Source organism: Syngnathus floridae, chromosome 8 (genome assembly GCF_059516105.1).
Source record: "Syngnathus floridae isolate MCC-2025c chromosome 8, RoL_Sflo_1.0, whole genome shotgun sequence".
NCBI lineage: Eukaryota > Metazoa > Chordata > Actinopteri > Syngnathiformes > Syngnathidae > Syngnathus > Syngnathus floridae.
The window spans coordinates 16,029,160-16,053,308 of NC_142420.1; the positions used below are offsets into that span (position 1 = coordinate 16,029,160).

Consider the following 24,149-nt stretch of genomic DNA (forward strand, 5'->3'; position numbering starts at 1 on the left):
AACAGTGTTTCCCAACCACTGTGCCGCAGCACACTGGTGTGCCGTGAGAGATGTTCAGCTGTGCCGTGGGAAATCATCCAATATTAAGTACGGAGCGCAATGTAAACAGGATCGCCAAACCACTGGTCTGTTAGCGCAAGGCCTGGTCAGCCACTTGCTAATCATGCATGCGTGACAAATCGGAGAATCTTGACATTTCATGTTGTGTCGGTCTGATTGTATTGCATCGGCACATATTCAGTTTATGTGTGTGCTGCTGTGTGCTTTTGCTAACAGTGACACAATGACGGCTTGGGGTCCGATGGAAATCAGAGCATGCAGTTCAACCGGAGAACCTGGATTGTTCATTTTTCACCAACATAAAATACACAGTCAAGTCGAGACACCTCGACTGTGATAGTCACTCAGCTGCTGTCAGAACAGCAGAGTGTCTTTAAAAGTGACTTTGTTCTTATTTTCGCAATATTTATGGAGCTAGTCTAAATCAGTAAACAAAGTCATGTGGATTCTTTTGGATTTTAATCACAATCACTTTTAAAAATTTATTCCTTACACTGTCTAAAACCTTTTTAAAAACTGTCACTTTTATTTAAAAAGAAATACAATTTAAAGAATATTTAATGTTTAATTGTATTCAATTATTCGACTCTCCATACATATATAGGAATAGGACTTTACGTCTTCCGTTGTAACATAACTGATTTTAATATAGAAGTTGGTGTAACACTTAACAGATTTTTGTTGGTGGTGTGCCTTGAGATTTTTTCCAATGAAAAGGTGTGCCGTGAATGAAAAAAGGTTGAGAAACACTGTATTAGAATTTTTTTTTAAAACAATTACAATCTAATATATTTTCAAGATGAAATGTAAAAGATCCAAAACCATTTACTGTGTTGTTCTTCGTTAACATATTGCTTACACGTCACAAACCAAGAATCAATCAGTAATTAGATAAATAACTTTGTCATGTTTCTTACACTTGTATGCAAAAGCAGTGCTTAACTCTTAATGATTTCTGACATTGACTGTTAAAGTTACACAGGTTTATTGAGGAGAATAACTGCGACGTCATCGGTTATACATTTTACTTTATTATGCTAATTAAGTCCACTTTTACTCAATACACAATACTGTATTTTCCGGACTATAAGTCGCTCTGGAGTACAAGTCGCACCAGCCATAAAATGCATAATAAAGTAGAAAAAAACATATGTAAATCGCACTGGCGTACAAGTCGCACCAGCCATAAAATGCATAGTAATGGAAAAAAAAAACATATGTATGTCGCACTGGAGTACAAGTCGCATTTTAGGGGTAATTCTATTTGACAAAATTTAACACCAAGAACAGACATGAATAGGCAACAACAGGCTGAACAATACGGTATGCTAACGTTACATAAACACAAACAAGGAACTGAGAACGTGCCTGACGTACGTAACATATTAACACGGAAGTGGGCCTTGCCATGCCTCAACAGGAGGGATGTTATGTATGGTGCTAATGGAACAACACTTTACTACATATGGATTCGTTAATATATATGGAGTCATAACATTGAGTCAATATTTTCTCAACGTTTTTTCGAGACTTGTGCAAGATATTATCACAACCCATCTCCGTTCGTTTCCTTGTGCTAGTGTTGTCATGGTTTCTCTTTGCGTCTCTGTGTACTCGCCCCTCCCCTCCTGTGTCTGCCCATGATCAGTGTGATCACCTTCACCTGCCTCTCATACTCGGCTGTTCCCCACAGCCGCGCCTCGCCCATGAAGTGGGGCAGGACAAACCCCACCTTGGCCGGTTCGGTCGCGAACGTGCCGGGCTTGGGGCAGCAGGCTGAAGTAACACAGGTGGCGGAGTCACTTTAGCCATCAGACAAAAGGAACAGAAAATGTGCGACAACAGGGAGGTGGAGGACAAGCTGCCAGCCCCACCCATGAGGAACACCAGCACGATGATTGGATCGTGCGGAAAAGGCCCCGCCCTCAGGACAAAGTACGCAAGAAGAAGATGTCGGATGAGGAGATCTTGGAGAAGCCGTCAAATCCGCAATCAATCAAAACGTAAGCGACCGGCTCTCCGTTTAAAGGGTGAAAAACTCTCCTTTGTCCCTGCGCGCTCTAATGCTGTTCTCATGGGGAGACGAGAGTAAAATAAGCCGGGTATCCGAAGACATTCGTCCGAGTACTAACCGTCCGTCTCTATTAAATTAATTCTGAAGGAATCAATCTTATCTTTTTAGGACGCCAATCCCTCAGTCAAGCAACGCTTGTGTAGAATAACTAGGGTCGAGACATGGCGTCAGGATGACCGCGCCCTTTTTACAATGGCTATCTTCCTAAATGATTTGGGGCTCTTGTTAAATCTCGGATAAATTAAGCTCTCTGTTAAAACCGCGAGAACTCATTAATTTACAGTAGCGCGCACTCCCCTTAGCTGAGCTTAAGATAACCAGATCTGACAATTCCTGATGTTAAGGATTAAAGCTGTCTTCACTTTAATAATAATTGAACAGATTTAAAAACTGACTGACTGGGAAATAAAGAAAATTTAAAGTTCTAATTACTCCATTTAAAACCATGCTCAACATAGTTAATACAAAATAATCGATAACTGAATTAAGGATTCAGAAGAAATTTAATAATAAGCAAGAAAAAGAATTACAAGTCTCAATAGTTCGAACAAACAACAATAATTCCACTCACTAATCTCAATACAGCAAAATTATTCAGTCTCGAAGTTTTCTCGATTATAAAATACAGAACAGTACAACAGGGGAATGCAGACAAGTTGTATGCCTTTTTGGTGGAATTAAAGTTGATTGATCAGTTTTCCTTATTCCAAAAATACAAATTTTGTTTAAAAAGATAGGCTGGCCTTGAGGAGGGGGACAACGCCTTAAAAATGGCATTTCCCTTTCTGCAGCCCCGAGGTCCCCTTCTCCTAGCATATCTGTAAGCTTAAAATTTGACAAAGTCCAAGTCGAAGACTCTAGAAATTCATCTTCGTAGAGTTTGGTCTAATCTCAAAAAGAATGAAAAATCTATCTTCGTCTAAAGGCGTTCTGGGCTCGCGGGCAGCACGCAGTACCCACTGATGAGGGAGAGCCCTTTTCTCGTCCGAAAACAAGCTTTTATAGGCTCGTCGGCTCTACTGGCATTACCTCATCGTAGTGAGAAGAATGCATGACCTCATTGGTATGTGTGGAATGCCTGGTATTCAAGATTCAAGAGTTTTTTATTCGCCATGTTTGAGCATGCCAAACAAGGAATTTGACTTCGGTAAATCACAGCCTCTGTTCAACATTTAGGTGACTAACAACAACACTCAGGACATGTGAAGAACGAAAGATATTCTCAAACATTCCCTGATCTTAAACTCCCAAGAGGGCAAGGAAAAACTCAAAACTCCAGCTAGGGGAAATGAGAAACCTTGAGAAAAGACCACAGATGGGAGGGTCCCTCTTCTAGGAGACCAGGCTGCAATGGATGCAGAGAGGACACATAGTACAAACAGTGTAGACAAAAAAGGTGTGGATGTTATTGCACAGTAATGACTCTGAGACTCTAAGAGTGGTGTGAGTTCATCAGAGCGACAGCCTGGGGGAAGAAGCTGTCTCTGTGTCTGCTGGTTTTAGTGTACAGAGCTCTATAACGGCGTCCGGAGGGGAGTAGTTCAAACAGGCTGCAACCTGGGTGCGAAGGGTCTGTTGAGATGTTACTTGCACGTTTCCTGGTCCTGGACAGGTACAAGTCTTGGATAGATGGGAGGTTGATTCCAATTATCTTTTCTGCAGTCCTTATTGTACGTTGCAGTCTGTGCTTGTCTTGTTTGGAGGCCGATCCAAACCAGACAGTGATGGAGGTGCAGAGGACAAACTGGACGATGGCAGTGTAGAAGGTCTTCAGCAGCTCCCGCGGCAGGTTGAACTTCTTGAGCTGTCTCAGGAAGTACAGCCTCTGCTGGGCCTTCTTCCGGCCAGAGTCTATGTGGCCGGTCCATTTCAGGTCCCGAGAGATTGTGGTTCCCAGGAACTTGAAGGTGTCTGATGAGAGAATAGTATTACTGCGGATAGTGAGGGGTGAAAGTGGTGAAGGGCCTCGCCTGAAGTCCACTGTCATCTCCACGGTCTTGAGCGGGTTCAGGTCCAGGTGGTTTTGGCTGCACCAGTGGACCAGCCGCTCCACCTCCTGTCTGTACGCAGTCTCATCACCGTTCTGGATCAGTCCGATGAGAGTGGTGTCGTCTGCATACTTCAGGAGCTTCACAGAAGAGTCACTTGCGGAGAAATCATTGGTGTAGAGGGAGAAGAGCAGTGGGGAGAGGACGCACCCCTGAGGGGCTCCAGTGTTGGTGGTCAGGGTCTCAGATGTGATACTCCCCAGCCTCACACGCTGTCTCCTGTTGGTCAGGAAGCTGGTGATCCACTGACCGGTGGAGGCAGGCACCGCGAGCTGGATGAGCTTCTGTTGGAGGATGTCAGGAGCGATGGTGTTGAACGCCGAGCTGACGTCCACAAACAGGATCCTGGCGTACTTTCCTGGGGTGTCCAGGTGTTGCAGGATGTAGTGCAGTCCCATGTTGACCGCATCATCCACCGACCTGTTTGCCCGGTAGGCAAACTGGAGGGGGTCCAGCAGGGGGCCCGTGACATCCTTCAGGTGGTTCAGCACTAACCTCTCGAAAGATTTCATGGCCACAGATGTCAGTGCAACAGGTCTATAGTCATTCAGACCTGTGATGGCGGGCTTCTTGGCCACTGGAACGATGGTGGAGCTCTTGAAGCACGCGGGCACCTCACACAGCTCCAGGGAACGATTGAAGATCCTTGCAAAGGTGGGCGCCAGCTGCTCAGCGCAGACTTTCAAGCAGGAAGGTGACACGCCGTCTGGGTCCGGTGCCTTCCTGATCTTTTGTCTCCGGAACATCTGGCACACCTCCTCCTCGCGAATCTGGAGTGCGGGCGCGGCCTCTGCAAGAGAGAGAGTCGGTGACCACGGTGATGGAGGTGTGGACAGAGCAGCTGTGGGGGGAGGTGAGTATGTGGATTGTGCTGCAGGAGGTCCCGTTGTGTGGGAGGACCGATCAAACCTGCAGTAGAACCTGTTTAGCTGGTTAGCGAGCCTTGGGCTCTCCACAGGACGGGGGGTTTGTTTCTTGAAGCCCATGATGCTCTGAAGGCCTTTCCACACTGTTGAGGGATCAGGATTGGCAGAGAGGTGTGTCTCCAGAATCTCCCCGTAACACCTCCTGCCTTTCCTGACCTCTCGGTTCAGTGTGTTTCTGGTCCGCTTGAACAGGTCCCGGTCGCCGCTCCTGTAGGCCTCCTCCTTGACTTTGCGCAGCCTCCTAAGGTTCGGTGTAAACCAAGGTTTGTCGTTGTTGTACGTGCAGAAGGTCTTAGTCTGCACACACAGATCCTCACAAAAACTGATGTATAATGTGACAGTGTCAGTGAGTTCATGCAAGTCTGAATTTGCAGCTTCAAAAACTCTCCAATCGGTGCAGTCAAAGCAGGCTTGGAGGTTCTGCCTTGACTCCACTGTCCACTTCCTGACAGTCCTCACCACAGGCTTAGAAGTTTTTAGTTTCTGTCTGTAGGCAGGGATCAGATGAACGAGACAGTGGTCCGAGAGTCCTAAAGCTGCACGAGCCACAGAGTGGTATGCATCCTTAATTGCGGTGTAGCAGTGGTCCAGTGTCTGTGCCCCTCTGGTGGGACACGTTATGTGCTGTCTGTATCTGGGGAGTTCGTGTGCGAGGTTCGCCCTGTTAAGATCACCCAGAACAATGATTAGTGAATTTGGTAGAAGTTTCTCCATGTCTGTCACCTGGTCAGCCAGCATCTGCGTGGCTTCACTCGCACGTGCGTGTGGTGGGATGTAAACAGCCGCCATGACGATTGAGGAGAACTCCCGTGGTGAATAGAACGGCCGGCAGTTTATGAAAAGTGTTTCTAGGAGAGGGCTGCAAAACTCTTTCAACACCATGACATCGGTACACCAACGTTCATTAATGTAGAAACAGAGACCACCTCCCTTTGATTTTCCGGAGAGCTCCGCACTGCGATCTGCACGCGTTAGCCAAAACCCAGCTAACTCCATGGCGTGGTGGGGGGTTCGTTCGCTAAGCCACGTTTCAACAAAACACAGCGCGGCGGATCTGCTGAAGTCCGTGTTCCTTGAAGTGAGGAGCAGCAGTTCGTCCATCTTGTTCGCCAGAACAAATTTTCACAAATTTTTACTTGATCATTAAGACATCACTTAAAAGTATAGTTGACCACTTCCCATGTTATTTTTAGTATAGTTGATCACTTAACATGCTTTTATATCTTTATCTTGAACATATTCAAAACATAAAAAATAGAGAAAACATCAAATAAAGCAATTAACACTTTAAAGCACCATATCCAAGTCCACTGTCTGCTGTATGTACACTTGCTCCATTTGTTTATTTATCATTTATTCAACACTCTTATTTATTCATTGTTTGTGCCTTCTTTTTTTTTTGTGTTGCTTGTATGCATATGTGTACTATCTCACAGAGGGATAGTGGAAACGTTATTTCAATCTCTTTGTGTGTCTTAGTATATTAAAAAAAATCGACGATAAAGCAGACTTTGACTTTGATAAAACAACCAAAAAACATTATATTTTCAGACGAAACTGGATGAGGGCGCTCTAAATTTCACCGTTGGCCGTGACTCATCAACTGGGTGGGCTTAAGAAAAATGGCACCAAAAAGAAAGTCATATTTTGCAGGTTACAAACTTCAAGTTGTAAAATATGCAGCTGAAAACAGTAATCGAGCAGCAGAAAGAAAGTTTGGAGAACCGTGATGTACCAATGGATTACTATTTCTTATATTTATTATTATTATTATTTATTATTATTTGTTTATTTATCATTTATTCAACACTCTTATTTATTCATTGTTTATGCCTTCTTGGGTTTTTTTGTGTTGCTTGTATGCATATGTGTACTATCTCACCGAGGGATAGTGGGAACGTAATTTCAATCTCTTTGTGTGTCTTGGTATATGAAAAAAAAATCGACAATAAAGCAGACTTTGTCTTTGATAAAACAACCAAATAAACAAAACAAAAAACTACATCTGAAAAAAAATATATTTTCAGACGAAACTGGATGAGGGCTCTTTAAATTTCACCGTTGGCCGTGACTCATCAACTGGGTGGGCTTAAGAAAAATGGCACCAAAAAGAAAGTCATATTTTGCAAGTTACAAACTTCAAGTTGTAAAATATGCAGCTGAAAACAGTAATCGAGCAGCAGAAAGAAAGTTTGGAGAACCGTGATGTACCAATGGATTACTATTTCAAGTGACGTCAGTGGCACCGCGCGGCGCGACCCACGTAAGGAAGACCGGCATCATTAGCGGTGATCATTTCTAAGTGACACGGAGGACAAAGAGTTTAAAGGAATTAAGGATTTGGAGTGACATAGAAGGTTTGAAAAACTATTATGGCTTTTACGCACGCCCGGTCCTACTCTACTGAGTCGGGGGCCGGCGCTCGGCCGAGTGGCTGTCTGCGAACGGTGCATGGGGCTCGGACATGGCCATTACGCACGCCCGGTCCTCTGCCATGGAGCTCTCGTGTCTGGAAGAACACGCCGCCACACGCTTGGAAGTTTGTTTTGTGGAATAAAGAGCCGTTTACCAAACCCACGTCTATCCTTGTACTTTGTTAACGCTACAATATAGTTATATACTAGATCTGTGGAATAAAGACGAGGCTGACGTCGGGGCGCACGCGCGGCGATGTTGACAAAGGACGAGGAATTTGATCGATGGATTTAATGGATTTAAAGTGCACAGATGGTTTGATAATATTATTGCTTATATTATAGTTATTTGAAATATAGTTTATCTATCGTTATATGAGCCTGTGGAATATTTTGAAGTGCAAACGCCCTCAGCCGCGCGCAGCCATTGTTGACAATGAACGATCGATGGATTTAATGAATTGGAGTGACACCGATGGTTTTATAAACATGTTATTTATGTAATGGTTGTCCTAAATCACTCTATATGTTACGTCAGGCCCGTTCTCAGCTCCTCATTTGTTTTTGTCACGTTAGCATACCTATCGTTTAGCCTGTTGCTATCGTATCGAATGATCAATGGATTTAATGAATTGGAGTGACACCGATGGTTTTATAAACATGTTATTCATGTAATAGTTGTCCTTAATCACTCTATATGTTACATCAGGCCCGTTCTCAGCTCTTTGTTTGTGTTCGTCACGTTAGCATACCTATCGTTTAGCCTGTTGTTGCTATCGTTTAGCCTGTTGTTGCTCGTTCATGACTGTTTTTGGTGTGGGATTTTGTCGAATAAATTGCCCCCCAAAATGCGACTTATACTCCGGAGCGACTTATATATGTTTTTTTTCACTTTTTGGGGCATTTTATGGCTGGTGCGACTTACACTCCGGAGCGACTTATAGTCCGGAAAATACGGTACTCCAGAAACCGAACAATACCCGTGTTAATAAAATCATTCAATCCCAGAACAATTCGATTGCAAAACACAGTTCATGAAAGAGGGAAAAAGTAGATACCAGCTGGGTGCTATTTTTGGTGGAAGCAAAGTCGAGTGATCAATTCGATCTTACTTCTAAAATCCAAATTAGAGAAACAGGCTGGCCTCGAGGGGACCGGCGACCCCATGGCTATTCCCCCCTCGCTAAAATACAGAAAAGTCGTTCCCCTCACCTAGTTCCTCATGCAAAGTTGTCCAGTCCAATTCTTTGGAGTAAATCCAAGTTTATTCACCAGCGATCCTGCGTCTCACACAAAGATCCCGGGACTTTGGAAAAAATCTTGAAACTCCCTCGGGCTTCTTCACGTATGAGCGCTCTTTGGGGGAAAAAGCCCCGTAGCTGCCCCTGCAGGACTTTTTATAGACTTGTCTGGTACCTATATCCTCTCTATAGGGTAAGACCGCCTAGTTTCCCACGCCCTTATAGGATTTGGTCAGTTTTTCCCACGCTCCTATAGGGTAAGACTTGGTCAGTTTTCCCACGCTCGTACACCTGCTGCCTTTCAGCAGCTGTTTCCGCCCTGACCACGCATTACTTTCCACCAAATGTACAGCTAGCCCCTGGTAAAACCTTTCACTTCCTCTTTTCTTCACTTCCTGTTTCATGAGAGTAACTTTTTAAAGTTACGCTTCAATTAACTCTGAAATAAAAATCCAATCCTTTGATCTATTTCTTTAAACAATTTATGTCACGCCACTATTCTCACAATGACGGGGCCCCTTGATCGAATTGACTAACAATATTGCTTTAAGCTGTTACAGAATACATTTTTAGCCAAGCAAAGAAATCAAAAAGTAAAAATCACATTTGTGCTTCTCCAAACAATTTATGTCACGCCACTATTCTCATAGTGACGGGTCCCTTGATCGAATTGACTAACAATATTGCTTTAAGCTGTTACAGAATACATTTTTAGCCAAGCAAAGAAATCAAAAAGTAAAAATCACATTTGTGCTTCTCCAAACAATTTATGTCACGCCACTATTCTCATAGTGACGGGTCCCTTGATCGAATTGACTAACAATATTGCTTTAAGCTGTTACAGAATACATTTTTAGCCAAGCAAAGAAATCAAAAAGTAAAAATCACATTTGTGCTTCTCCAAACAATTTATGTCACGCCACTATTCTCATAGTGACGGGTCCCTTGATCAAATTGACTAACAATATTGCTTTAAGCTGTTACAGAATACATTTTTAGCCAAGCAAAGAAATCAAATGCGTGACTCACAATCCGACACCGTGTTCCTGTTTGATTTCTATTTTAACTAGCTTAGCTTATTTTGGCCCCTTTTTGGTCTCATGTTTCGGTCTGCCGCCATCTTTTGGACAAATTTGGAATTTCAGCTCTGCCAATTTATTCCTGTGAACAATCCATATTTTACCATTTGCACCATCTCTTCCCCCCATGTTACATGACAGAGTTAATGGTAATACTAAGTGGTGGAAGACTGCGATCCCACACATGAGCATGACCCGAGGCCACGTTCATCCAGTTGAGGCCTAAACAAGATGCTGTTTGACAGACACAAGTCAGAGAAAGAGATTGCAAATGTCACGTTGACACAAGTTGACGGACAGTTGACAAGATTTGGAAGTGGGAAACAGGATGAAGCATCTCTGAGAAATTTGTTACATCCCTGAGAACATGGTCACCTCACCTGGTTGAGACCGGCCGAGATGCAGGTGCAGTCTATTCTGAAAGCATTTCAGTCATCTGAGGCCAATGTATGACATGGGGAAAAAAACTGGTACGTGACCAAGCAGGCATAGTACCCACAAACTGAACTGGTATAAAAGGTTCGTTCGGACAAAGAGCACCGCTCGCTCTCTCGCAGGCTTCTGCCCGTGGGTCGAGGACGGCAATTAGAAAAATATAGTTTTCATCCTTTCTGAGATTAACCCAAGGTCTCTTAGTCAAATTTTAAGATCAAAGACAGGCTGGGAGATGCAGACCTCGGTGCACGAGAGAGGGGCCATTTTTTAGGGCGTCGGCATCTCCTTTCCTTAGGCCAGCCTGTTCTTTTAAACAGAATTCCGATTTTGGAACAAGGAGAACTGATCACTCGACTTTTCCACCAAACAGCATTTTAGATCTCTAGCCTCTTACGCTTTTTTACTATATTTTTGAATTTTCAATCGAGAGAACTTCGAGACTGAATAATTTTTGCTCTATTGAGAATGGTGAGTGGAAATTATTGTTAGTTGTTCGAACAATTGAAACTTGTAATTCTTCTTCTTCCTTATTCATTAAATGTCTATTTTATAATAATTTAATTTCGATAAATGATTATTGGCAAGTGTATTTTAACGTCATGAGTTTCCACACTTGAAAAGGAAGGACTTGACCAGACTGAGATTTGACTCTTTGTTCGGGTTTTTATTGAGCCAAACAATCAAGGTGAAAAACCGGTAGTCCCTTTGGTCTCCTCTTCCCATGGGTTTTTTCCTTTTTCCGTGGAGCTCAGTACAACACACTGTTGCTCGCTGATCAAAAGGATTGTGTTGTTTGCTGCTGCTGCTCACTGGACAAAAGGATTGTGCTGTTTGCTGCTTATGAACCCTGGTGTGTGCGTGCTCCCAATCAGGATAAATTGTGGTCATCTGTTGAGGCGCTCTGAGGAGCTCCACTGCGTGCTGCGCGTTCACGTCGTACACCTGCAGTGACCCCTTGTGGTCACATGCACATACAGACAGGTGCGCACCTCCCAGGTCGGCGCAACAATTATTTTGATCTTTTATGCTTTAAATCTCTTTTGTTTCTCTATCATAGTCATACTGTAAACCATTCAGTTCTTTTTTAAATGAAGACAGCTTTAATCCTTGACATCAGGGAGTGTCAGAAGGGAGTGGTTCGAAATCGTTAACTTGAGCTCAGCTACTGTGGGTGCACGCTAGTGTAAATAAACGAGTTCCTGCGGTCTTAACAAAGACTTAACAAAATAGCTAAAACTATTTCGAGCGGTTAACAAAAGCCCCACTCATTATAGGAAAGAAGAGCTGCTAAAACGGCTGCGATCAATTTAATCCCAGGTCTCGAAAAGGAATTACTCAACACCGGGATCATTTTTGCTTTAAAAGGGACTGGCGTCTGGAAATGAGGGAATTAATCTAACAATAGCTACCTGAACAGCGTTTAGACTCGGAACAAATCTTCTTTCCGTACCGGCTTAAATCAATTCTCGTCTCCCCTAGATACTGCGTTACTGCAGAGGGACTAAAGTACAGAATTTTACCCTTTAAACGGAGAGCCGGCCACTTACATCAGATAAGTGCACGATTGACAATGGTCATACTGATTAAACATCATAACAACATTGTCTAATAATAATTCTTAACTCACACAACCATAACCAACCTATGGTTGTGGGCACCCCTACGTTACCATGTGATGATAATGCTTAAGCCGTTACAGAGTATTCTCGCCAAGCAAAATCATATTCCAAAGTTATGTTGCTATGTGTTTGAAAAGGTCGTGTCCTTCCAATTGCTAACAATTTAATGTATTAGATTTATTTGTTCCCATCAGGTTACCCCTATGTCAAGATTTAACACCATCTCCTGGTGAAATTTGGAATCACTACATGTTTTAGTATTGCGAATTTTCTTGGCCAAATCCAATACCCAATTACGCACCATCTGAACTTCCAGTCAATCAGTTTTTATTGGCCAAGTTTGTGCATGGCAAACAAGGAATTCGACTCCGGTTGATCTCAGCCTCTATACAACATTTAAGTGACTGACAACATTCAGGTGACTAACAACATTTAAGTGGCAAGAGCAGGATGTTATTGCCCAGTGATGTCTCTGAGACTCTGAGTGGTGTGAGTTCATCAGAGTGACAGCCTGGGGGAAGAAGCTGTGTCTGTGTCTGCTGGTTTTGGCGTACAGCGCTCTGTAACGTTGTCCGGAGGGGAGTAGTTCAAACAGACTGGGACCTGGGTGAGAAGGGTCTGTAGGGAGGTTAATGCCACTTGACAAAGCTCAGGATCATTGTGAGTGTCTAAGACCCTAAGAAGAAATACACTCTCTTTGACAAGATTGGACAAGGTGCATCCGGTATGCCACTGGACAAGAGTTCATCAAGCAGATAAATCTGCAACAGCACCCTAAGAAAGAACTCATCATCAATGAGATCCTGGTCATGAGGGAAAACAAGAACCCCAATATCGTCAACTACCTGGACAGTTACCTGGTTTGTGACGAGCTGTGGGTAGTGAGGGAGTAACAGACCAGTGGCTCTTTGATATGGTCACAGAAAGTTGCATGGATGAAGGTCATATAGCAGAACAATCCGACCATCACAGCGACCAATGCTTGGACCTCCGCCACCAGCTCCCGTCCGCGACGCCGGATCAATGTCCATCAATGGAGCTCGTCCCAGCGCCATCGGCCCCGCGGCCGCCGTCAGACCTCGTCCCAGCGGCACCAGACCCGTAGCTGCCATCGGGCCCACCCCAGCGTCACCTTCACCTACCTCTCGTTACCTGTCGTGTATTTAAATCTCGTCTGCATGTCACTCCCATGTCGGATTGTTCTGTCTTTGTCTCTCTGTTTCTGTTGCTCTCTGTTTCTGTTAGTTTCTGTTCGTCTCTGCGAGTTGGTCTGTCTGTTCCTCTGGCTCAGTGAGTTATGTTAGGTTTCCGAAAAGAAAAGAATCGGTACAGGTGTACCAAGAAACACGCACGCACGCACGAACGTACGCACGCGCACACACGCACGCACACACACACGCATCATATTTATATTATTTATACATTATTTTCTGTATGTGATTTATACTAAGTATTAACATAGTATTACATGTTTGAAACTATTATTTAATGTTGTAATTTTCTAACAAGTGTACCAAGCAACACGCACGCACACACACACCCGCACACATACACGCACGCACACACACACACACACACACACACACACACACACACACACACACACACATACACGTACGTACGGCGGTGAGTCTCCAATACACATAGATACCAAATGGTCAGGTGACGCTTTTCGCCTTTTCCGGACAGTATAAAAGCTTATGACCTGGAAAATGGTGGTTGTTGTTTCATCTGCTGCCGTGCCTCGTGTACTGGCTGCCATTAAACAACCCAAGCTCTTGCCAATAAAGAAGGGGTACTAATACATTGAAAAAAAACGTTTACACATTCAACCCGTATCAAAACCTTTAACAGGCACTACGGACTGTCTAGTCTCCCAAAATAACTTGGGGCCACAAATTTAATTAATGATACCACATTTGCAAATCAGCTATTAGCTGAGGACATTTCAGGCACAGTTCCTCAAATCTTTCCTCTATATCGTGGCCCGCTTGAGATCAGATTAGACCGTTCTTTTTTATGCCATTTTGTTTGTGCGCCATGTTCAATCTCTTATCATAAGTAGGAGCGGACTGTATTCCTATTGGTCAATGCCCACGAACCACTTGAAGGACGTTGTAGTTTATGTCACTCTGCGGCAAAACAAATGGAAATTCTGACATGCCAGACTTTTGTTGTAGTGGTCGTTAGCCATCCCAGACACCAGCCGTCCACACGAGATACAACACGTTAAGACAACTCAATATCGGCGACACGTCTGTCGGCTAATAATAAAACTACACGAGCTAACACGTCAAGACAACTCAATACGGGTTGTATACAGGGATGAGAATTTTTCTTGGCTCAGCGGAGTTCTGTTTTTTTCCGTCGAAAGTGTCATTTTCGTGAATTGTGTAAATCCGTTGAGAATTGTTTATATATATATATATATATATATGGGAGTATGGAAGCGGCTGGGCAACGTTAGCCTCGGGGACTCGCGAGCACTCGCCCACCTGCCGCGACGGCATCTTTTGGCACATCTCAAGGCAAAATTGTGAGTACTGAAATCGGCTTGCCTCTGTAAAGCACTGGCAGCAGTGATGCGACAACATCCGCCTTATTTTTGGCAGCATTTTGGCACTACTTTCGTCACATCATTTCCATTTGTTAACTTACGCAGAGAACTAGCACCACCACAATGTGAATTTGCGATTAGGTTTTTATCATTTGTAGACGAGTTATTTAGTCAGGTAGATCTAGGGCAGATATTGGCAAACTACGGCCCGCGGGCCACATCCGGCCCACGGGGCCGTTTAATCCGGCCCGCCAAACCTGAATAAATTGTATTATTAAACTTTTTTTTTTTGGGTCATTGTCCCTGCAATTACTGTTTCCCCAGTAGCGCCTGCCCGCGCATTTACTCCTGGAAGCCATGTCAGAAAGCTCAGTGCACACTCACAAGTGCGTGTATGTACTAAGTAGTACAGACCCGGTGCACTCCGCGCTCTATTTCCATAAGTGCCGAATTTTGAGTGTGGGCTGTGACGTCAGCGTTCTCGTAATTCGCGTGCTGAGCTCTCAGATACAGTTTTACACTAATGCCACCCACAAACCTTCCCCTGTAATCCTTCAATTAAAATGAGTGGCCCAAGGAAAAGAAAGGTGGACACTGAGTGACGAATGTTAAAAAAGACTGGACAATTGGCTCAACCTACGTGTGTGAGCAGACGTTCAGCCACATGAACGTCAACAAAGCCCGCCACAGATCTAGGTTAACGGACCAACACCTCGGCTCTATCCTAAGAATTACCACGACAAATTTTACTCCAGACCATGATGCACTAGCAAAAAAGGGAGACCAACAATACTATTGATTTCTATTACTTTATTTAGATGTATTCTTTCACTGATTCTTCAAGATGATGTATTTGGTCAGAATGTTTGCCATTTGATGTGATCTCACCTCACTAGATGATCATATTTCATAAATCTGACCTGCAGGCACTGAAGTGATAGAAACTATTATTCATAATAACAGTGTCGTATTTAATGAGAATCACTGATAGTTTTTGGGTGAAATACTTTTTGAATGCTGTTCATATAAATGCATTTGTTTTCGAAAAACTTTTTTTGAATATCCATGCTTTACTACCTACTAAAAGTTAAAACCTTTTATGCAATAACCGTTACATGTCATTTCTATTACTTCTCCCAAACACTACATCCATCTGCTCCTGGTTCAGCCCCCCGGTCAAAATTTAGAACCCAATTCGGCCCGCAAGTCAAAATGTTTGCCCACCCCTGATCTAGGGCCTACTCAGCAAAGGTTTTCGCCAGCATGAGGATCGTGCCAGGGAAATAGACAAGCCGAACGGGATCAAGAACTGCTTCAGATGGCTCGAGAGCTGCGTCATTGTACAACTCGGAACACAGTCCTTAAACATGTGCCTGATGGAACATATCCATAAAGTAGATGTTCCGGGGAAGGTTTTGTGTATTTTCTGTCAAGATATGATCAGCTATGGAGGTCGCGGCACTAGGAACATTAAGGAGCACTTTGAAACAAAAAACACAAAGGTACTCTTTTACTTTTACGAGCATGTGGGTTTAGAAAGTAACACAATGTTACATGTAAGCTAATGTTGCGCTATTGTCATGATATTGTCAGGATATCATTAAAGAATAAATCTTCAATGATATATATATATATATATATATATATATCATTGGACCCCCCAGACCCCCGGTCAGTCCCCCAGACCCCTGGCTACTTTTCAGTGTTTTTTCACATTTGCCATTCTCATTCCTGTGTATAGTATATAGTTGTATAGTATGTAAACTCATAATAAAAATTCTGACATGCTAGGCTTTTGTCGTAGTGGTCGTTACCCATCCCAGACACCGGCCATCCACACGAGCTACGACACGTCAAGACAACTCAATATCGGCGACACGTCTGTCGGCTAATAATAAAACTACACGAACTATGACACGTCAAGACATTTCAATATGGGTTGTATAGTATATAGTTGTATAGTATGTCAACTCATAATAAAAATTCTGACATGCCAGACTTTTGTCGTAGTGGTCGTTAGCCATCCCAGACACCAGCCATCCACACGAGCTACGACACGTCAAGACACGTCAGTCGGCTCATCAGCAGCTACATTTGTGTTGTCTGACAGCAGCATTAAAAAGCAATATCAGAAAATGTTCGAACACAACATGCTGGTCCAATCTGGTCATAATCCACTGCTCTACTGTCCTCCCAATGACTTGAGGTCTCCAGTCTGAAAATGAGCCTTTTGGATTGAATCAGGTGGTTTATTTTAGTAAATCTCACATTTCATTTCTCATCTTCCACAGTATTCAGTGAAACTCTGCCCGCTCTGCCACAGGATGTCCTGTTTGATAACTGGCAGGTGACATGGACTTCTGTCTCAGAAGAGAGCACCGTCACTTACACTGTGAGGTACAGCAGGTATGTGGTATGAGTGTCTAAACCAGTGGTTCTTAACCTTGTTGGAGGTACCGAACCCCACCAGTTCCATATGCGCATTCACCGAACCCCTCTTGTTAAAATATGTTTTTTTCAAATTCACGACATAGATGTTTTTTACTGGTGCACAAAATGAGCCGTGCATGAACATCACCTTGTTCAAAGAACAAAACCAACATAATGCATGAAGTTACAACAAATTACATACCTGCAAATCAGTGTGACTTCTGCTCTTTCCTTTGCGAGATATTCAAGATTCAAGAGATTCAAAAGTCTTTTATTCGCCATGTTTGAGCGTGCCAAACAAGGAATTTGACTTCGGTAAATCACAGCCTCTGTTCAACATTTAGGTGACTAACAACAACACTCAGGACATGTGAAGAACGAAAGATATTCTCAAACATCCCCTGATCTTAAACTCCCAAGAGGGCAAGGAAAAACTCAAAACTCCAGCTAGGGGAAATGAGAAACCTTGAGAAAAGACCACAGATGGGAGGGGCCCTCTTCTAGGAGACCAGGTTGCAATGGATGCAGAGAGGACACATAGTACAAACAGTGTAGACAAAAAAGGTGTGGAAAGCAGGATGTTATTGCACAGTAATGACTCTGAGACTCTAAGAGTGGTGTGAGTTCATCAGAGCGACAGCCTGGGGGAAGAAGCTGTCTCTGTGTCAGCTGGTTTTAGTGTACAGAGCTCTATAACGGCGTCCGGAGGGGAGTAGTTCAAACAGGCTGCAACCTGGGTGCGAAGGGTCTGTTGAGATGTTACTTGCACGTTTCCTGGTCCTGGACAGGTACAAGTCTTGGATAGATGGGAGGTTGATTCCAATTATCTTTTCTGCAGTCCTTATTGTCCGTTGCAGTCTGTGCTTGTCTTGTTTGGAGGCCGATCCAAACCAGACAGTGATGGAGGTGCAGAGGACAGACTGGATGATGGCAGTGTAGAAGGTCTTCAGCAGCTCCCGTGGCAGGTTGAACTCCTTGAGCTGTCTCAGGAAGTACAGCCTCTGCTGGGCCTTCTTCCGGACAGAGTCTATGTGGCCGGTCCATTTCAGGTCCCGAGAGATTGTGGTTCCCAGGAACTTGAAGGTGTCTGATGAGAGAATAGTATTACTGCGGATAGTGAGGGGTGAAAGTGGTGAAGGGCCTCGCCTGAAGTCCACTGTCATCTCCACGGTCTTGAGCGGGTTCAGGTCCAGGTGGTTTTGGTTGCACCAGTGGACCAACCGCTCCACCTCCTGTCTGTACGCAGTCTCATCACCGTTCTGGATCAGTCCGATGAGAGTGGTGTCGTCTGCATACTTCAGGAGCTTCACAGAAGAGTGACTTGCGGAGAAATCGTTGGTGTAGAGGGAGAAGAGCAGTGGGGAGAGGACGCACCCCTGAGGGGCTCCAGTGTTGGTGGTCAGGGTGTCAGATGTGATGCTCCCCAGCCTCACACGCTGTCTCCTGTTGGTCAGGAAGCTGGTGATCCACTGACGGGTGGAGGCAGGCACCGCGAGCTGGATGAGCTTCTGTTGGAGGATGTCAGGAGCGACTGTGTTGAACGCTGGGCTGAAGTCCACAAACAGGGGGCCCGTGACATCCTTCAGGTGGTTCAGCACTAACCTCTCGAAAGATTTCATGACCACAGATGTCAGTGCAACAGGTCTATAGTCATTCAGACCTGTGATGGCGGGCTTCTCGGCCACTGGAACGATGGTGGAGCTCTTGAAGCACGCGGGCACCTCACACAGCTCCAGGGAACGATTGAAGATCCTTGCAAAGGTGGGCGCCAGCTGCTCAGCGCAGACTTTCAAGCAGGAAGGTGACACGCCGTCTGGGCCCGGTGCCTTCCTGATCTTTTGTCTCTGGAACATCTGGCGCACCTCCTCCTCGCGAATCTGGAGTGCGGGTGCGGCCTCTGCAAGAGAGAGAGTCGGTGACCACGGTGATGGAGGTGTGGACAGAGCAGCTGTGGGGGGAGGTGAGTATGTGGATTGTGCTGCAGGAGGTCCCGTTGTGTGGGAGGACCGATCAAACCTGCAGTAGAACCTGTTAAGCTGGTTAGCGAGCCTTGGGCTCTCCACAGGACGGGGGGTTCGTTTCTTGAAGCCCGTGATGCTCTGCAGGCCTTTCCACACTGTTGAGGGATCAGGATTGGCAGAGAGGTGTCTCTCCAGGCTCTCCCCATAACACCTCCTGGCTTTCCTGACCTCTCGGTTCAGTGTGTTTCTGGTCTGCTTGAACAGGTCCCGGTCGCCGCTCCTGTAGGCCTCCTCCTTGACTTTGCGCAGCCTCCTAAGGTTCGGTGTAAACCAAGGTTTGTCGTTGTTGTACGTGCAGAAGGTCTTAGTCTGCACACACAGATCCTCACAAAAACTGATGTATGATGTGACAGTGTCAGTGAGTTCATGCAAGTCTGAATTTGCAGCTTCAAAAACTCTCCAATCGGTGCAGTCAAAGCAGGCTTGGAGGTTCTGCCTTGACTCCACTGTCCACTTCCTGACAGTCCTCACCACAGGCTTAGAAGTTTTTAGTTTCTGTCTGTAGGCAGGGATCAGATGAACTAGACAGTGGTCCGAGAGTCCTAAAGCTGCACGAGCCACAGAGTGGTATGCATCCTTAATTGCGGTGTAGCAGTGGTCCAGTGTCTGTGCCCCTCTGGTGGGACACGTTATGTGCTGTCTGTATCTGGGGAGTTCGTGTGCGAGGTTCGCCCTGTTAAGATCACCCAGAACAATGATTAGTGAATTTGGTAGAAGTTTCTCCATGTCTGTCACCTGGTCAGCCAGCATCTGCGTGGCTTCACTCGCACGTGCGTGTGGTGGGATGTAAACAGCCGCCATGACGATTGAGGAGAACTCCCGTGGTGAATAGAACGGCCGGCAGTTTATGAAAAGTGTTTCTAGGAGAGGGCTGCAAAACTCTTTCAACACCATGACATCGGTACACCAACGTTCATTAATGTAGAAACAGAGACCACCTCCCTTTGATTTTCCGGAGAGCTCCGCACTGCGATCTGCACGCGTTAGCCGAAACCCAGCTAACTCCATGGCGTGGTGGGGGGTTCGTTCGCTAAGCCACGTTTCAACAAAACACAGCGCGGCGGATCTGCTGAAGTCCGTGTTCCTTGAAGTGAGGAGCAGCAGTTCGTCCATCTTGTTCGCCAGGGAGCGGACATTCGCCAGATGAATTGACAGTATGGCAGAACGGAACCCTCTCTGCCTCAGCTTTACGAGGGATCCGGCTCGTTTTCCGCGTCGCCGCCGTCGCGCTAGCTTGTATAGCACCGCCGCTCCGGCTAAAATCTCCGACAAACAGTCTGAATCAGAGAGAACAGGAGAGAAAATACCAGAAGAAGACTGACCAATGTTTAACAGTGCTTCTCTAGTAAAAGTGATCCGGGATGGACAGCAGAAGACACAGAAAACACACAAAATAAGACAAAGAAACAGAGAGCAACTCACCGTGGCAGCCATCCGCGGCGCCATCAGATGACGTTGAGATATGCGTCATCACGAATTTACACAATAAATCAGGTGTGTTCGGACCTCCGCAGTGGAGGCTCTACTGAACCCCTGAGACCGACTCACCGAACCCCTAGGGTTCGATTGAACCCAGGTTAAGAATCGCTGGTCTAAACTATAAGTGTATAAGTGTTATGCTTCATGTATGCATAGGCTACTTTTCTTTCAAAATGGTTGCATCGCTTGACTTTGTACAGTGGATTGTACTTGGTTTAAAAAGTCCCAACTGTCATTTAAAGCAGTGGTCCCCAACACCTGGACCGGTACGCTCCATGAATAATTTGGTACCAGGCCACACAAGAAAGATTAAATCACTTGCATTATTTCCGTTTCATTGATCTGAGTCTGAACAAGCTTTTGTTTTGAAAAATGGACCGGATTTTCTCTGAACATAACATTACTCATGTTGTGTAGTTTGCGTGACTTTGTGAGAACTCTGCTAGTAAAGTTGCATAAAAGTACACAGTAGATCCACGTTTATCATTATATTATACAATGGTGTTCGTATTCAAAATTCCCCCTTGGAACTCAGGATTGAAGAGTGTGTTAGGAACATGGTGTTTGTGTTAACGTATTTCAGCTATTTGTTCGAGTTGACAAATCATTTTGATTGTATGATTATGTTGGAGGGTTGACTGGAATCATTAACTTTGTTAAAACATTCCACCTTTCCTTGACTCGTTGAAACTTTCCACATTCATTTGTTGAAATCTTCCAAATGAATGTGGAAACATTCTTGCTTCGTTAGTTATCTAAAATGCTCCACTAGTATCTCTTTCCACAACCTTGTAAAACAAAGTGCGAAGACACTCTGCACTGATTGACCAGTTTGCAGAGGTGAACCTCGAAATCTGTTCACTCTCACCCCCACCCTGCTTTCTCTCAATAAATATTCTCTTGCAAGAAGTGAAAGTCAGACTGCTTTCAAGCACTTCTGTACCCCATAGGGTGCTGATGGCTTTCTCTGCTTGCAAGCGTAAAACGGCCAAACTGTCTCACGTGTGGTTCTTGCTTAAAAGGTAGAGTGGGCAAAACTCTATCATTATTGTTCTTCCGATTCCTCGTTTTAGGAGTGTATGTTCAGTGAAGTCTTTAACGACGCACCTCCTGCGTTTCTAATCCTAAACCTTTCCTTCGGCACCACAGTACCATTGTTTTTATGCCGGTCGTATCATTTTATTTTGTTGTATTTATCCACCACACTTTAAAAGCCGATTCATGAAAATATTGTCTGACAATAATCTGGTCCATGTTGCTAAAAAGGTTGGGGATCACTGATTTAAAGGGATGGTAAAGCGAGCCCATCTTTGGCACTTATGTGATTGGACTGTATTAAAAAATAATGTCAGTACTGCAAGTTCCCCCTGAAAAAAAAGTCACGTTTTAACGGTATTTGGAACAGAGTGGCGGTGGACTTACTGACACCCATTTTTTGGGCAGAGTCTGCTTGATTTGACACATCAGACATCAGTACAGAAAAGCCCCCGAATTGAGTCTGCACCTTTTAACCTGAAGTGCCTTGTGGTGTGGAAAACTCAAGTCAAGTTTATTTGTATAGCCCTAAATCACAAGCAGTCTCAAACGGCTTCACATAGCTGCAGTTCCTTCATCCTGAATTGGTACACGAGAATCCAGATAGCCGCTGTCAGCTTGGGTGTCACCTAACCACCTCCTCAGCCGGAAAGGGGTGGGGGGAGGGGGGATGGGGAGAAGAAGCGAAAAGAAACTCCAGCCGAATCGACCACTACAGGTTAATTAAAGGCCATATCATAGAAATGTGTCTTTAAACGTGTCTTAAATGTTTCTACTGAGGTAACAGTTCTAATATCCATTGGTAGGGCATTTCAAAGCTCTGGAGCCCGAAAAGAAAATGCTCTAGACCCTGCAGACATTTTCTTGGCCCTCGGTGTCAGTAAAAGACTAGCGTTTTGCGAACAAAGGTTATGAGACGGAACGTAAGGAACATAAGGTAAATACGGTAAATATGCTCTGAAGTCCAGGTATGGGGTACCACCTCCGTAGATCTGAGTGTGTCTGTCGGTGATGGACTGTAACATGATGAGTCATGGGTGGTAGGTCCGTGCAGGTCCATAAATGCATTTATGGCTGCGTAGCAGGATTTTGAAATGCCAGTACATTGAATGGAGTATGGGGGTGAAATTTTGGTATTTATTTAAATGGAACAGTATTTATTATTTTTCCAAAATAGGTTTTAAAGTTTGTGAAAAACACAGTCTGAGTTGCCCGTTGTTTCTTTTTTTTTTAATTCAGCTTTGACTCTGATCTTTGGAAAGATGTCCCAACCTGCAAGCAGATTAATTTTACTTCGTGTAAAGTCACTTCCATCAAAGCCGAGGCAGAGCATGGCTGTGTTATGCTGGGTGTTCAAGCAGAACGGCGTGGGCTGACTTCAGATCTAGTCAGAGCCTGTAGCAGACAAGGTAAGCATGTCGTGCACAAAAAAATAGGTACATCTACTAAATTAGAAGTTGATTTTGCAATCTGATTCAGAATTACTAACTCTGAATTTTACTACCATCAAAATATGTAATGTGCACTTGTTAGTTTAAAAAATGTAAACATTCAGCTACAAATTCAACATTCAGTTTCAAATATTTAATGTAGAACTGGGCTAAAATGGCCCACAATCTGTAAAACGATATAAATTGCATTTCTTCATGGTAACGGTATATGTGATATAAGATGAAGGGTACAAATATTTTTAAACATACATTTCACAATTGGAGCACCTCGGCGAAACACTGGTTACTTAGGATGTCCGCCTCACAGTTCAGAAATTGTGGTTTTGATTCCACCTCCGAACCTCCCTGTGTGGAGTTTGCATGTTCTCCCTGTGCTTGCATGGGTTTTCCTCCCACATCCCAAAAACATGCACGCTAGGCCAATTGAGCACTCTAAATTGGGTGCAAGTGCGAATGGTTGTTTGTCTCTGTATGCCCTACAATTTGCTGGCAGCCAGTTCAGGGGGTCCCCCACCTGCTGCCCGATGACTGCTGGGATAGGCTCCATCACACCCGTGACCTCAGTGGGGACAAGCGGGACAAAAAATTGATGGATGAAATTTCACAATTGCATTTTGATAGCTTAAAACAGGGGTGGCCAACCTGTCAGAGACTAAGAGCCACATTTTTTACTATGTTACCGTAAAGAGCCACATCATAGGCATGAGCACACATGAACATCACCCCATCCCTTCCTCTTACACACACACCTCTGCTCAGCCAAATTTATTGTGTGACATTATCATGTCACACATCAACATGATATTGACAGAGATTGACAGACGGGGTTGTGATATCGTGATATCATCTCATGTCTGATAAAGGTCCCCTAAATAAAGATTTTTTTATTGTAGGACATAACAAAATTGTAATGCATGACTAATCAGGTGAATAAACCAAGATGAGAAGATTTAAAATCCACAAAATGAAATTCAAAAGAAAAAAGGTCAAGTACATCACCAAACTAATAATGCCAGGTGCACTATTCAAAAATGCCATACAAAAACACTCAAAATATAAAGCGGACTCAATGCAGCATATCAAAATTCGGAGATTTCCTGCATTAGTTGTACCGTTGTACCTCTGCTTCACACTGCCAGTTGCCTCTCCAGATGTTTCTTTGAATTTGATCTTTTTTCCATTTTTCAGTAGAAACACTTTGTTTACTGTGTACTGTACAACCAACCTTAATACTACAGTGGTACTTCCACTTACGAACTGAATTGGCTCCGCGATTGGGT

General features: G+C 44.3%; 2 protein-coding genes across 7 annotated transcripts in view; one reads left to right on the top strand and one right to left on the bottom strand.

The window, feature by feature from the left end:
* The window catches only part of ifngr2 (interferon gamma receptor 2), a 100,477-nt gene that overhangs the window by 27,034 nt on the left and 49,294 nt on the right, over positions 1-24,149 (top strand). For 5 of the 6 annotated variants that reach the window (XM_088383308.1, XM_088383309.1, XM_088383306.1 and 2 more), the window contains exons 2-4: positions 1,754-2,063; positions 16,745-16,859; positions 22,658-22,827. In XM_088383308.1, coding sequence (XP_088239434.1) covers positions 1,892-2,063; positions 16,745-16,859; positions 22,658-22,827 — 457 coding nt within the window. In that variant the 5' untranslated portion in view covers positions 1,754-1,891. The remainder of the gene's footprint in view (positions 1-1,753; positions 2,064-16,744; positions 16,860-22,657; positions 22,828-24,149) is intronic. The other variant, XM_088383307.1, reaches the window with a different exon arrangement.
* LOC148394695 (uncharacterized) lies at positions 18,405-20,348 on the bottom strand. The gene is made up of 3 exons (XM_088383487.1): positions 20,327-20,348; positions 18,671-20,181; positions 18,405-18,431 (listed from the first exon to the last, which is right to left on the bottom strand). The coding sequence occupies exons 2-3, from the start codon at positions 20,015-20,017 to the stop codon at positions 18,405-18,407; spliced, it is 1,374 nt and encodes a 457-aa protein (XP_088239613.1). The 5' UTR covers positions 20,018-20,181; positions 20,327-20,348.

Bases quoted from the DNA above. Each gene is read 5' to 3' on its own strand.
- LOC148394695 (XM_088383487.1), bottom strand. From the start codon at position 20,017: ATGGACGAACTGCTGCTCCTCACTTCAAGGAACACGGACTTCAGCAGA. The intron at 18,432-18,670 runs GTCTGCGCTGAG...TGTGGACTTCAG, and splicing joins TGTCACCTTCCTGCTTGAAA to CCCAGCGTTCAACACAGTCG.